At 41.8% G+C, this 13,053-nt stretch overlaps 1 protein-coding gene across 3 annotated transcripts in view; it reads right to left on the reverse strand.

Moving 5' to 3' along the window:
- The window catches only part of NEDD1 (NEDD1 gamma-tubulin ring complex targeting factor), a 35,541-nt gene extending 23,115 nt beyond the window's left edge, over window positions 1-12,426 (reverse strand). Inside the window, exons 1-5 of one of the 3 annotated variants that reach the window (XM_045826684.1) lie at window positions 12,334-12,426; window positions 9,932-10,075; window positions 7,673-7,767; window positions 3,706-3,822; window positions 779-919 (exon numbers count right to left, since the gene is read on the reverse strand). In XM_045826684.1, the coding sequence (XP_045682640.1) occupies window positions 779-919; window positions 3,706-3,822; window positions 7,673-7,767; window positions 9,932-10,067 (489 nt within the window). In that variant the 5' untranslated portion in view covers window positions 10,068-10,075; window positions 12,334-12,426. The other 2 variants (XM_045826683.1, XM_045826685.1) reach the window with 2 other exon arrangements.
- Between the last annotated feature and the right edge of the window lie 627 nt (window positions 12,427-13,053).

Raw genomic sequence — 13,053 nt, forward strand, 5'->3', positions numbered from 1 at the left:
ACATACTTCTGTATTAACCTGAAATACATGAATGAGCTTTGATTATCATATATGGTATTATCATATATGTAAAGAAACAAAAAACAAAACTCCATTTACCCTGTGCCTAAACACACTCAATTATCACATGTCCACCAGAGTATTTTTTAACTTGAGTATCTGTCTTGTTGCTAACACAGTTCGAGCCATGCAACACTGCTATAAATGTAATGTCACAGAAACATTAATATCCATGTTGTGGGCTTCACCTAGTAACACTATTTGTATTTTGTTATACATAGTTACCACCTAGGAGCATGTTATATTCAATGGCCTAGCTAACCCAATGAAGTAAGCACACTCGATCTAGTATGAATTGGCTTGTTATTTGAGCATTTTTAAATACTACCATTAAATAACAGCAAGCTGTAAGTTTTTCAAGCAAGCAAAAAATAAATTTAAAATACTGATTTTTAAAACTTTTAAACCCATTCTTCTATGTAAGAGTTCAAAATTTATCTTGCCAACTTTATTTTTATGTCTGTCTTCACCCCGGGGCATGCTCATTGATTTTAGAGAGTGGGGAAGGGAGGGAGAGAAACATCGATGTGAGAAACATCAAAACTGGATGCCTATCACACGTGCCCTGACAGGGCCCTAACCCACAACCTAGGTATGTGCCCTGACCTGGAATCGCACTCACAACCTTTCAGTCTATTCAGTCTATGGGACGACACTCCAACCAACTGAGCCACACTAACTAGTGCCCAATTTTATTTTGAATAAACCCATACTGTACCTGGTTACTACCATGACTAAAAGGAGTACTAGATAAATTAGTGGTTACACTGTGCAAAATAATTTCACTACTGAGAGATCCAGAAGCAATGTAGCAATCATTCCAATTATATGTTACACACGTTACTTCATCCTTATGATCCTGAAAGAAAAAAATGAAAGTAAGTACAGTGCCGTAAAACCTTCAAAAGGCACACTTTCCCATATTTTCGTAAATTCCATGTTTTATAAATATTATCTACTTATTAATCTAATATTTGCTTTAACATTTTCCTCAAATAACCTACAAGTATTACTCATATCGGTAGGAAACTATCTGATCAACCCCAAGTCTTCTCAGGAAACGGAGGTTTACTTTTCATAGCCATAATAATGAGCAGGTACTCTGAAACGAGACACAGAAAGGAAAGGTAATTCTCTAAATGGTGGTGTGTCTACCTTAAAGAACGCGCTTCCACTGTCAGGTAGCATGTACCCCGAGTGGACTGTTGGGACGGGTCCTGCCCAGGAGAGCAGCACTGTTCCGTGGGGGAAGATAGGACATTTGCATCAACATGAAAATGGCAGCACGAACAGCTAAGTGTGTGGCAGAGACAAAGTGTCAAGGGGAAAGAGAAGGAGGCATGTGAACTGATGTGACAGAGGAAGCTTAATGGAAGTTCAACGTTAAAGAAAGGATTAGATCTAAATTCGGGGAAGGGGGAAGAAACCAGAGATAGAATCATGGATAGGGCGAGCGTTTTGATGGTTACCAGATGGGAAGGGGACTTGGAGAATGGGTGGAGAGGTGAGGGGATTAAGAAGTATAAAAGCTTCTGCAGGGCTAAAGAAAACATCAACAAAATGAAAAGGGAACCAACCGTATGGGAAAATATATTTGCAAATGATACCTCCGACAAGGGTGTGATCTCCCAAACAGATAAAGAACCCACATGACTCGACTCCATGAAGACAACCCAGTGAAAAAATGGGCAAAGGACCTGAACAGACATTTCTCCAAAGAGGACATACAGAGGTTCCAGACACATATGAAAGGATGCTCAGCGTCACCAGCATTCAGAGGGATGCAAGTTAAAACCACAATGAGATACCACTTTACACCAGTCAGAACGGCCATCATAAACAAATCAACAAACAAGTGTTAAAGAGGATGTGCAGAAAAGGGAACCCTAGTGCACAGTTGGTGGGAATGCAAACTGGTGCAGCCACTATGGAAAACAGTATGGAATTTCCTCAGAAAACTAAAAATGGAACTGCCTTTTGACCCAGCAATTCCACTGCTGGATTATACCCTAAGAATCTTGAAACATCAATCCAAAAGGACCTATGCTCCCCAATGTTCATAGCACCACAATTTACTATAGCCAAGTGCTGGAAGCAACCTAAGTGCCCATCAGTAAATGAGTGGATCAAAAACTATGGTACATTTACACAATGGAAAACTACACAGCAAAAACAAAGGAGCTCCTACTCTTCATTACAGCATAGATGGAACTGGAGAGCATTATGCTAAGTGAAATAAGCCAGGTGGTAAAAGAAAAATACCATAAGATCTCACCTATAAGTGGAACCTAATCAACAAAACAAACAAGCAAGCAAAGTATAAACAGAGACATTGAAATAAAGAACTGACAGTAACTAGATGGTGGGGGGGACAGGCAGGGAAAATAGGGGAAGGGTCTTCAACAAACATATGTAAAGGACACACGGACAAAGCCAAGGGGGGCAGGATCACAGGTGGGAGGCTGGAATGTGTGGGGTGAGGGGCAGTGGTGGTGGGGAAATGGAGACAACTGTACTTGAACAAAAAATAAAGAGAAGTACAAGTTGGTAGTCACAGAAGAGCCATGGGGATGTAAAATACAATATAGGCAATGGAGTAGCCAAAGAACTTACATGCATGATCCTTAGACATGAACCAAGGCGGGGGACTGGGGGTTGCTGCCTGAGGGGAGTAGGGGGTGCTGGGTGGGAGGGGCAAAAGGGGAAATATAAGGACCACTATAACAGCACAATCAATGAAATATTTTTAAAAAGAGAAAGAAACCAGGCACTGCAAAATGGAAAAGAGCAAAAAACAAATGCCCCAAAGCCAGAATGAGCAAGTATGTTTCAAAGATGACAGCAGCCGCTTCTGTTTGCCGAGTACCTACTAATGCTGAGAGCTTTATATATTATTATTAATCCTTAAAACAATCTTGGAGACAATGTCATTTTTCCTGTTTCACAGAGGAGTTAACTAAATGAGGCACAGAAAAGGTAGGAAACCTGTGCAAGCTCGCACAACTGCTAAGTGGAAGAGCCAGGATTCAATTCCAGGACGAACTCCAAAGCTATTTGCCTTCCTCTACATTGGGTTGTCTCCCAAATGCAAACGGGAATCCTCATGAAGGAAATAAAACGGTCTTAAAGAAAGTGAGTTCGTAAGGACCATGCTTTCCACCATCTGATGAGAGACACCTAGCAGGAACACAGAAAAGGGAACACAAACAGGAGCAGCCAAGTAACTAAAGAAAAAGCTGATTCTCCAACCCTAACAACCAGACAGAGACCAGACCGCTGTCATCCCCACCCCATGCTTTTTCCAAGGTGCCTTAAAAACAGATCTCTGATGACAACAGAGCACTCTTCACAAAATGTGAAGGAAGTGGTTCATTTAAACAAGACTAGAACGAAGTGAAAAAATGAAACATTTTAAACACCAATATTATGCCTTAGTGACATATATGGAGGAAAAAAACAGACAAAAGTAAGCTTTTGGCTAAACAACATCTTTATTTTCCCTAACAAATCTCACTTCAATTCTGAAACATCTTATTTTTATCACAAAACATCAACATGAAAAGTCTGATAACTAACACACTGTGAGATACCATTTCTGTAAGGATTAAAAAAAAAAAAAACAAAAACAAAACCCAAGTTGCTTACCTTAAGAGATCGATGAACTCTTTTTGATTTTAAATCCCAAATGTTAACAGTGTTATTCAGGCCTCCGCTGACCAAATACATAGATGTGGAATTTAAACTGACACATGTCTGCTTTTGCTATTAAAGGAAAAAAAATTAATTTAACAGAGCCCAGAGATGACTTTCAAGTCTTATGCAATACTTAGTAAGCACTTGACTTAAATGCTGTCAACATGCTAATACTAATGATTCCCCTCTAATCATCTTCCATATGGAGCCAGCAGCTGGTAAGGGCTCAAAAAGGCTTCAAGAACACCACCCAGACCCCTGCTCTCTTCCACACAGCAGGGGAGGCAGGGGAAGCCGAGGGAGTATCAGCAAGTCTTGGCCTCCCACCATGGCTTACTTGCCCTTTGCATCTCCCCCTAATAAAGCATGCTCTTACGTTTCCACAGGATAACAACCAACCCAGAGCTCAAAAAACACTAAAGGTAGAGGAGACTTTAAAGGATGTGTAATCCCTCAGTTTACAGAAGGGGGAAGTTTCATCAAGAGAACAGGACACTTGCCCAAAGTCTCACGACAAATCTCCTCCTAAGAAACCCCGTTCTCAAACATCCAGTCAGGGAGCCTGACTCTGCTGTCTTCCCCGTGTCTGTGAGAACAGATGCATCCATCTAGTGTCTCAAGATGAAATTCCAGAACTGTCTTTGATTCTTCCTTCTCCCCACCCCAATCTACCATAACTTCTCTGAACTCCAACACTAAAACAAATCCCACGTGCCCCCATTTATCTGCCTCTACAGCCCACACCCTAATCCCAACCCTGCAGAGCCACAAGAGCAGCCTCCTAGCCAGGTGTCCTGCTCCCACCCCTGCTTCTCTCCATTCTCTTAAGCCGGGTGACCTTTACAAATTAGATCTGATCATGCCCCTCCCGTTTAAAAGTCTTCAAAGGCTCCTAGTCAACCCCAGAATAAATTCCAGACTCATCAACCTAGCTATCAAAGCCCTCTGCATCTGGGCCCCTTCCCAACCCCCCACCACTCCTCCTCACCACGCATGCTCCAGCCACAACGACCTTCCTGCACCCCTTAAACCTAACAACTCCATACTTGCCCCTAGGCTTCTACAACAGCTGCTCATGTCTTGAAACCTGAATTCCCTGAACCTTGGCTGAAGGGCTTCTTCTGGCCACAGACAATACCTTAAATGCCGCCTCTTCAGCAGACCTCCCTTGGCCACCCAACGTAACTTGCTATCCCTATATCTTATTTTAATTTTCTACATAACAACTTATCACAATCTGGATATTCCCTTTACAAGTTTACTGTCTTCCACCTGCATGTCACTCCCGCTTGAGCAAAAGACCACAGGCATGCTCAATAAAATATTTATAAAATGAACAGCTAAAAACAGGAGGCTACCAAGTTTTTCTCACAACAGTTATCTGAGTGTCATCACCTGGTGGTGCCCCTCTGCTAGAACACAATCTTGCAAGTTTTTTCCTATTTAACCTTCGGGTGCACTGTGTGTGTGGCTACCCCAGTTGGATGCTATGGGAAAAAGGGGGACATACTTGTGACTTACTTAAAAGTTAAAAGGCAAGCTAAGTAGGTTTAGGCAAGTCATCTCGCCTTCCCGAGCCTACGTTTGTTCATCAGAGACATGAGAGACGGGGACCAGATCACTGTGCCTGCCTTGGGAGCGCACACACCTCAAACCCAGCCTCCAGGATAGCGAAAACAGCCCTGGATTCCTAAAAAGGCACTGATGGCCGCCCACCCTCAAGGTTTCTCACAGTGCTCGAATTTTGATCAAGAGTCAAAATTACACCATAAAAACATAAAGAGCACATCACATCAATGTTTCAGGATAGCAGGTACAATTCTCTTGCAGGCACCATACTAGGAACTGACTTTGGTCTAAACAGACTGATAAGACTTAGAATCAGATTATCACTGCAAAGAAGGGCAGTTTGCTAACAACTATAAAATTAACCTGTAAACAAAACAGACAAGAACGATGTCTATCACAGATCCATATGTTAGGATTCTAATTGTCAAAAACAAGTCAGAGCACTCTTAAGGGCTCAGAACAAAAGCTATATTTATAGCTGGTTTACCCTGATAATAGGGTTTTTTTTTTTTTAATCTTAATACATTTTTCATGTCACCAACAAACTTCACAGAAATCCAGTAGTTACGACAGGAATCCTGTACCCCAAGACACAAGCAATGGGTACAGTTTTTAAAATCTAAATATTAACAGCTAGTCAAATTTCTAGGTTATATAGAAGCCTATCATATCCCTTGTAACACTGTTGATACCAATCTGCCCACCTTAAAGAAATACAAATACAAAATCAAACAAAAAAAGTATAAACTTAAAAGTTCTACTCAAAAAATGTTTAAGTGAGAATCATATTTTCCCATCTAGAAAAGGTCTAATATCTCAAATAGCACATGAGTGGAAGGACTTCGATCCTTCAAAGCAAAGGCTTCAAAACACGCTACAAGAAATTACTAACAAAGGCTTATGAATCAAGGCTTGCAAAACATTTTTGTAAGTAAATTAAAGCCAATTCAAACTATAACTATAATGCCCTCCCTTCACCCCCTGCATTCTGGTGTGATTTCTCAACTGTGGGAAAGAGAACCACAACCGCTGATGTGGAATATTCCCAGAAGTCTTAGGACCAGGTCCCATTTGTGATTATCATCTGCTCTTTTCACACTTTAAAAAATGAAAACAAAAAGGTGCCAAACTGGCTCTAAGGCATGATGCATAAAACTAGCATAATGTATATTGTGGTGGAGGTGGAAATCAAAATTATTTTGATGTTGATATTTAATAAAACAAATGTTTGTCATCCGCCTCTGACAAGATTTAAAGATCCAAGACCATGACTACCATGTTTTGCCTGCTCCTGAAGTAGGTACATTTTGACTGTTATAAACCAGGAAGGCTCTCTGCCTCAGTTTTAGTTAACTGAGCCCCAAACTCCACTTCCACCCTTACTTACTCAGCATTCTCTCTGGCCCAGCCTGCAACATATATAGGCTGCAACTGAAGCTTGAGTCAATCCCACCGGACACCGTTAGGGAATTTTAGAAATCAAAAGTCCCTTTTAAATTAAACGAGCTTATATGCCACTGTCCTGCTGTGTTCTTTCTGATTGCGTTCCTCCCCTACTCCAGTGTGTAAAATTAGGACCCTGCCTAATGCGTTAGGGTCTGCGAGGAAAATCTGAAACTTAAAAAAGAAGAAGCTACCAACCACTTGCACCTTTTTTATTTAGATCATATTTTATTTAAAAAAGAAATAGCTTGGAAATAGCTTCCAATAGATTGGAAGTGAGGTAGCCAGCAATATCCTGAATTAAAGGGATTAACTTAAAAAAACAAAAGGATAAGAAAACAATATGCAATGAAAGCTCCATTTAATGCTCTGGGACCAGTCATCTTCCCCCCCCACCACCCCCCACCCCACCCCCCAGAGTTTGGAGGAGGCAGGCAGGGCTCAGGCAGACCCATCAGTACCAAGCAGACAGAAGCACAGGCAGAAGGCTCCCATCAGACAGAGAGAGGTCTTTAGCTGGCAGTCCTCAGCCCAGCATCAGTGAGGGCAGGGCTACGTCATCACACTTTAGGGTCAATTCAACCTCATGACTTAAGTGGGACTTGGTCCTTAAAAAGGCAGCAATATCAGGGAACCTCTCAGAGGAAAAATGGAGAAAGCAAGAGCCTCGTTGACAAAATATGAGTCCTTGACCGCTCCCCTAAGATCCACTATTATTTTAATTAAAGATGTTTCAGCACTTATCTCACCTATAATAAGAGTTACGGTATTATTTTCAGCTTCAGCATAGGTTAAGAATAATGCTTTTAAACACCTTTACATTTAGTTTCAAGCACCACAATAAATAAGTAGTTACCACCCAAGTAGAGCTAAGATTTTAAGTTGTTTTTTTTTTTAAATCACTTACCCCTTCACCAAGCTCTAAAAGTGGAACAGGTTTACATTTGCAACTTGAAACAACAATTTTGTCGCCACTGGAAGACGCTGTCACTAGAAAGTTATCTACATGAAGAGTTATGGAACATAAAATGATCCATGAGCATCTCTAGCACTAGACTATTAACATAAGAACTGTGATGATAAAAGAGCTACTTAACCCATGTGAAATGCTATTCCATTTTCAAAGCTGGCTGGAAGGTCTAATTGTATCCTTCAAGGATGAAATCATCATGATCAGTCAGATGAAAAGTATTGTCATCATCATATATTAATCACTTTTCATCAATAAACACTGCTCAAGATACTTATTTAGTAATGCAGTGCTTGGTACCCATTTAAGCTAGCAAGCAAATACCTACACTAGTCTCCTATTTTTGTCTACTAAAATAATAAAATCTGACATTTTCTCAGAACTAGAATTTTTGTGAATGTTTCAATCTTAAATGTATTAAAAATAAAAGCTACAGTCAATAGCAAATATAAATAAATGTGGCTACATATTAACTACTTATAAGAGTTTTATTTTAAATTATACTTAAATTATTTAAAGTTTAATATTATTAATATAGCAAAGAAAAAAACAAAAGATAATGTGAGAGGGTACATTATTTTAAATTAAATTTAAATTATTTAAAGTTTAATATTAATATAGCAAGGAAAAGAAACAAACAATAATGTGAGAGGGTAAAAAAAAAATAGGAAACTAATCTACCTGGCACGTCACCATGAACCCCATCTTTGGAATCCATGCAAAGTGGGCCCCAAGTTTCTGAGTCTGGGAAGTCTTTGTTCATCAATAACTAACCTCTGTGTAAGGGATCAAAGCTTCATTCAGAATAAGATTCTACAAAGGCTTCCAACGCACATCCACAGCGCGGGAACACTACACAGAAATAAGACCAGTTCCCAGAAAGTCACATGACACCTCCTCACAGTCACATCAGTTTTACTGACAGACCATTCAGGGGTTTATCGGGAAATGCCAATTCTTAAGAAAACTCCTTGGGTTACAAATAAACCAAAAAATAGTGAGTCTTACTAAAAACTGCTACTTTTCTCTTATACAGTAACAGAGAAAAATTAACCTCTAAACATAATAGAAATCCGGTAACAGAGAAGCAGCCTCACACATTTGTCACTCTCTTTGGAGAGCACTTCAAAACTGCAGTCACTTCACCACGGGTTTGATCAATACGGCATCGAAGTCATTTAATTTGCTACTATAATACAAATTCAAGGAACGATGACATGAATTTCATTCAATAAGAAATTTCATCATTTTTGTTACATATTTGCAAGATTCGGTTGAGCATGAAAACTTCTAATGGTTTTGTTCATAAGTCCATCATATTTCAAACCTTTGATATTTTTATTTTCATCGGGAAGCAGAATATTAATCCTTGGATACTGATATGATCAGACACATTGAATCCTAATTTGTTGTTTAAGAAACAGTGTATACGTATGACGTGTAGGCAGAGGCCAGAAAGGTTCCTAAACATCCTCTAACACACAGGACCGCTCCCATAGCAACGTAGCAAAGAATTTTACGACCCAAAATGTCAATAGTGGGAGGCTGAGAAATAACGGATTTACAGGCTTCACTGCCTCATTTATTTTGTCCACATACAGGATCTTCCTACAACAGGGAGGATGTGAATCAGAAACATTGAAAGCTAAGGAAAATTCAGTAAGTTCTCTGAATCTTCGGGCAATGAGACTATTTTTGTCACAGAAAGGAAGAGAAAGACAAGAGTACGTCAGAAAGAGGGGCATGTTGGACAATTTCAATTTTTATCTCTTCCCCCAACCTTTGCTTCTGCCTATGAGTTCTATCATGGATTTCCAGAGCAGATTCATATTTAAATGTAGATGCAAAAACTCATTCCAAAACCTTTCAGAATTTTTCCCACTATTACCTACCTTATTCCATTTGATTCAACAGCAAATTTTAGATAAAACTAATTCTATGGTCTGGATCTAATAATTAATATATATGCATCTATATTAATAGCAGTGTTTTTCAGTGTAATGGACTGCAACTGAAATTTTTAAAAATGAAATCAAGAGATAGTAGTGTGTATTCATGAGATATATTATTTAGTAAATTCCTGTTTCTTTTCATCTTTCATAACTATGCAAAATATATTTCTCATTACGGGTTGCATGCAAAAGTTCCATTAGTTGTTAAACCTAACAAAAAGTGGTTATTTTTTTTAAAGGATACTATTGCTGCTCCAACACATTGAGCTGATTCCATGTGGTGATGTGTGTGGGTTGAATTTATCCACCAATGTCACAGATGAAGCATCCCATATTTTAACATCATCTCCCGATGAAGCAAATCTGAGGTTTTCCTGCATGATTGCACCTATAGTTTAAAAACATTTTTAAAAACAAAAGTAGGGAAAAAGTTAAAATGAAGCATCTAATCCAAAACAAGAGGCATTGCTGTCCGCTTTTGTCCCCAAGAGTACGCTCACCACAACGCAGCTGGGGTGACCTTCCTGACCTGAACCAGATCATTCTCTTAGCTGACCCTTCCCATGGCTCTCCACAGCAAGTATAATGAAACCCAACCTTCTTAGTGTGCTCTACAGGACCTAGCCTGGGTGCAACTCCTTCCCTGGAGCCACCAGGCTCACTGGCCTTCTTTCTTGCTTTCCATTTGCTGTCCCCTCTGCCTGGAATGCTCTTTCGGTGGATTGCCCACCGTCATCTCCTTTGCATCATTCCAATCTCAGCTCAACTGTCTCCTCCTCTGACGAGCATGACCAAGGCAGCCCCTTGCCAGTTGCTCCATATCTCATGATCCTATTTCATTTCTCTTCATGGCACTGCTTCCTATCTGCAAGTCTTCTTTTACTCATAACGTCTGTCCCCACCCACTGAACTACGAAGATCCTCAGGACAGGCATTTTGTCTTGTTCACTACCAATCTTGAAACATTCCTGGCCCACAGTAGGCACTCATAAGTAAGTGTTGCCTAAATAACCTCCTGATCTTTTTTAAAATGTATCATAATATGTAGCACACCTGCAGGTCCAAACCAAGGCACTCGTTTTTCCAAACAATTCCAAAATTCAGCAAATACAGCCCAAAGAGACGTTACTAGTCCCTATATCAATTCTTGGTCTACAGTGTTCTCACTCATATTCTTTATTTTCAGTATATAGTTCAAACACATAGTGATGACAAAGTGATTTCACAAATTAAAGCAATCTAGAAAACAAAGAGCAAGAAAACTGCTCTAGGCAGACACTTGAAAGAGCAGCAAATAGTAATGCATGACAGGTAAAAAAAAAAAATGCTCAAAAATACATGGGAGAAAGGAGAAAGGAAAAGAAGGGAACCTAGAAAAACATCCTCCAAGCCTTCCTAGTGTGGACAGTTCAAGAGGACAGCACAGCTTTAGTGATGTCATAGACAGGGTTCCAAGTCATCAACAAAACATCTTTCGTCCAGTATACCCAGTCTCAAAGGACAAGTGAGAGGAATGAAAAATTACAGAGCCCTTTGATTCTCAAGAGACCAAGAAAAAGTTCTTAATGTATTTATTAAAAAGTTAAAACTTCTGTTAACAAGAGAAGTCACTTATGTAATTCACTATGCTTCATTCATCAGATAAACACAGTGCGACTAAAAGTCATTAGAATCATCTGTTGCAATGCATGCATAGTGTTTGGATTTGGTGCCTTAACATGTAGTAACATGTGCTTTTGGTTCCCTCCTCAAGGAACAATGAAGTGCAGCGAGGGCGATCTCTAAACCCAGTACACACAACTGAAAGATGTCGTCACTATAATCTTACACCATTCCTGTCGAGTGGTGTGGTGGAACGATCACCTGCGACCGGGGCGCAGAAAAAGTGGGTTCAAGCGATGTGTCCCAGGGTTTAGGTGACAGTGCCTTTGGCCAACTCATTTGATGAGTTTCCTTCTCTGAAAGTTGAGCGAGGTAGGGGACCATCTGCCCATCCACCTCCGTCTTCTGAGAATTGAGCACACTGAAGGAAGGTGCATTAATTACATCAGCCTTTCAAAGGGAGTCCCATAAAGAGGGAGCAGTCAGGACACAAGGCAGTAAGAGACCGCTAGCCCGGATTTGAGGACAACAGCTACTCGAAGCAACTCCACTACAACACTTACTTTAAACCAATAAAAGTTCTCCAACTTTCATTCGCCAAAGATGCGTTTTACTTGCAGGAGGCTTGCTCAATTGGGGTAACCTTGTAAAATGCACTCAAGCGCCTATTAAATGAGTCCTAGTTTAGAGGTTTGCAAAAAGGGGGACAGACTGTGGGTAAGTTGCAAACTTTGCGGAGGCGGCGCACCCCCCAGAGCCGCCACCAACGTACCCGAGCTGACCCCGCCACCTCTCCGGAAGAGCAGGAGGCTGTCTCAAACCGAGGGGCGCGACCCCGGCCCGCGGCTCCCGGGAACTTCAGCGCCAAGCCCGCCGCCGCGCCTCTGCCCCGCAACCGTCCCGAGCGCGGGACCAGCTCCGGCGCGCAAAGCCCCGGGACCTCCGTCCCACCTCCAGAGGTGGCCGGAGGGCGGGCGAGGTTGGGGAACGTTGAAGGACGCGGTGGGCGATGGCCCACTGAGCCCCGGCCCTGCAGAACCTCACCTCTCGGCCGCGGCACACCGGGGGCCACAACACGGCCCGCTAAGGCGTTGGGCTTCCGGCTCCCGCCCGGACTGTTAAACTTCAGCGGCCGGAAGTCCCACCCTCGGTGGCGTCAGCGGGCAGGGCGCTGCTTCGGCCCCGGGCTGGGGATCGCTGGGCTGGGTGGGAACTGCAACCCTAGGCGCCTCCCTCCGCAGCCCAGCGACGGCCTCAAGCTGCTATCTCTTTGTCGTACAGGGGTTTGCGGACTGCCTGAATGCCAGGCCCTTGGCTAGACTCTGGGAGCGCAGGGATGAAGTCACACGCTCCTGGTCCCTGGCGCCGGAGGAGCTTACCGTCGCAGGCCCAGCTGTGCGACATTAGGCGGCAGACGTCAATAAATAGTTACACGCTTAAATGAAAAAGTGAAATTGTGACAGCTGCTTGAAACGGAAGACGTGTAAAAAAGCCCATCATAAGAGAAATTAACACGGATGTGGGCGTAGGGTGGGCTTTCCTAAAGAGGAAAGCATGGAGAGCAGATAAATGCACACAGGAAAACATGCTCAGGAAGGCTATGACATAATAATCCCAAGTGTAAGCATCTGAGTTACCTGATTTCAAACCCATCATCTTTCTTCCCGCGTCATGAAGCCTAGTCCAGAACCTCAAACACCATCCAGTTGGTGGTTCTTTTGAAAGGGACTCTTCTAGGTGGAAAAGGAGCTGAATCGAGTTTTT

This window comes from Phyllostomus hastatus, unplaced genomic scaffold (genome assembly GCF_019186645.2).
Source record: "Phyllostomus hastatus isolate PE091 unplaced genomic scaffold, TTU_PhHast_1.1 phas_scaffold_755, whole genome shotgun sequence".
Lineage (NCBI taxonomy): Eukaryota > Metazoa > Chordata > Mammalia > Chiroptera > Phyllostomidae > Phyllostomus > Phyllostomus hastatus.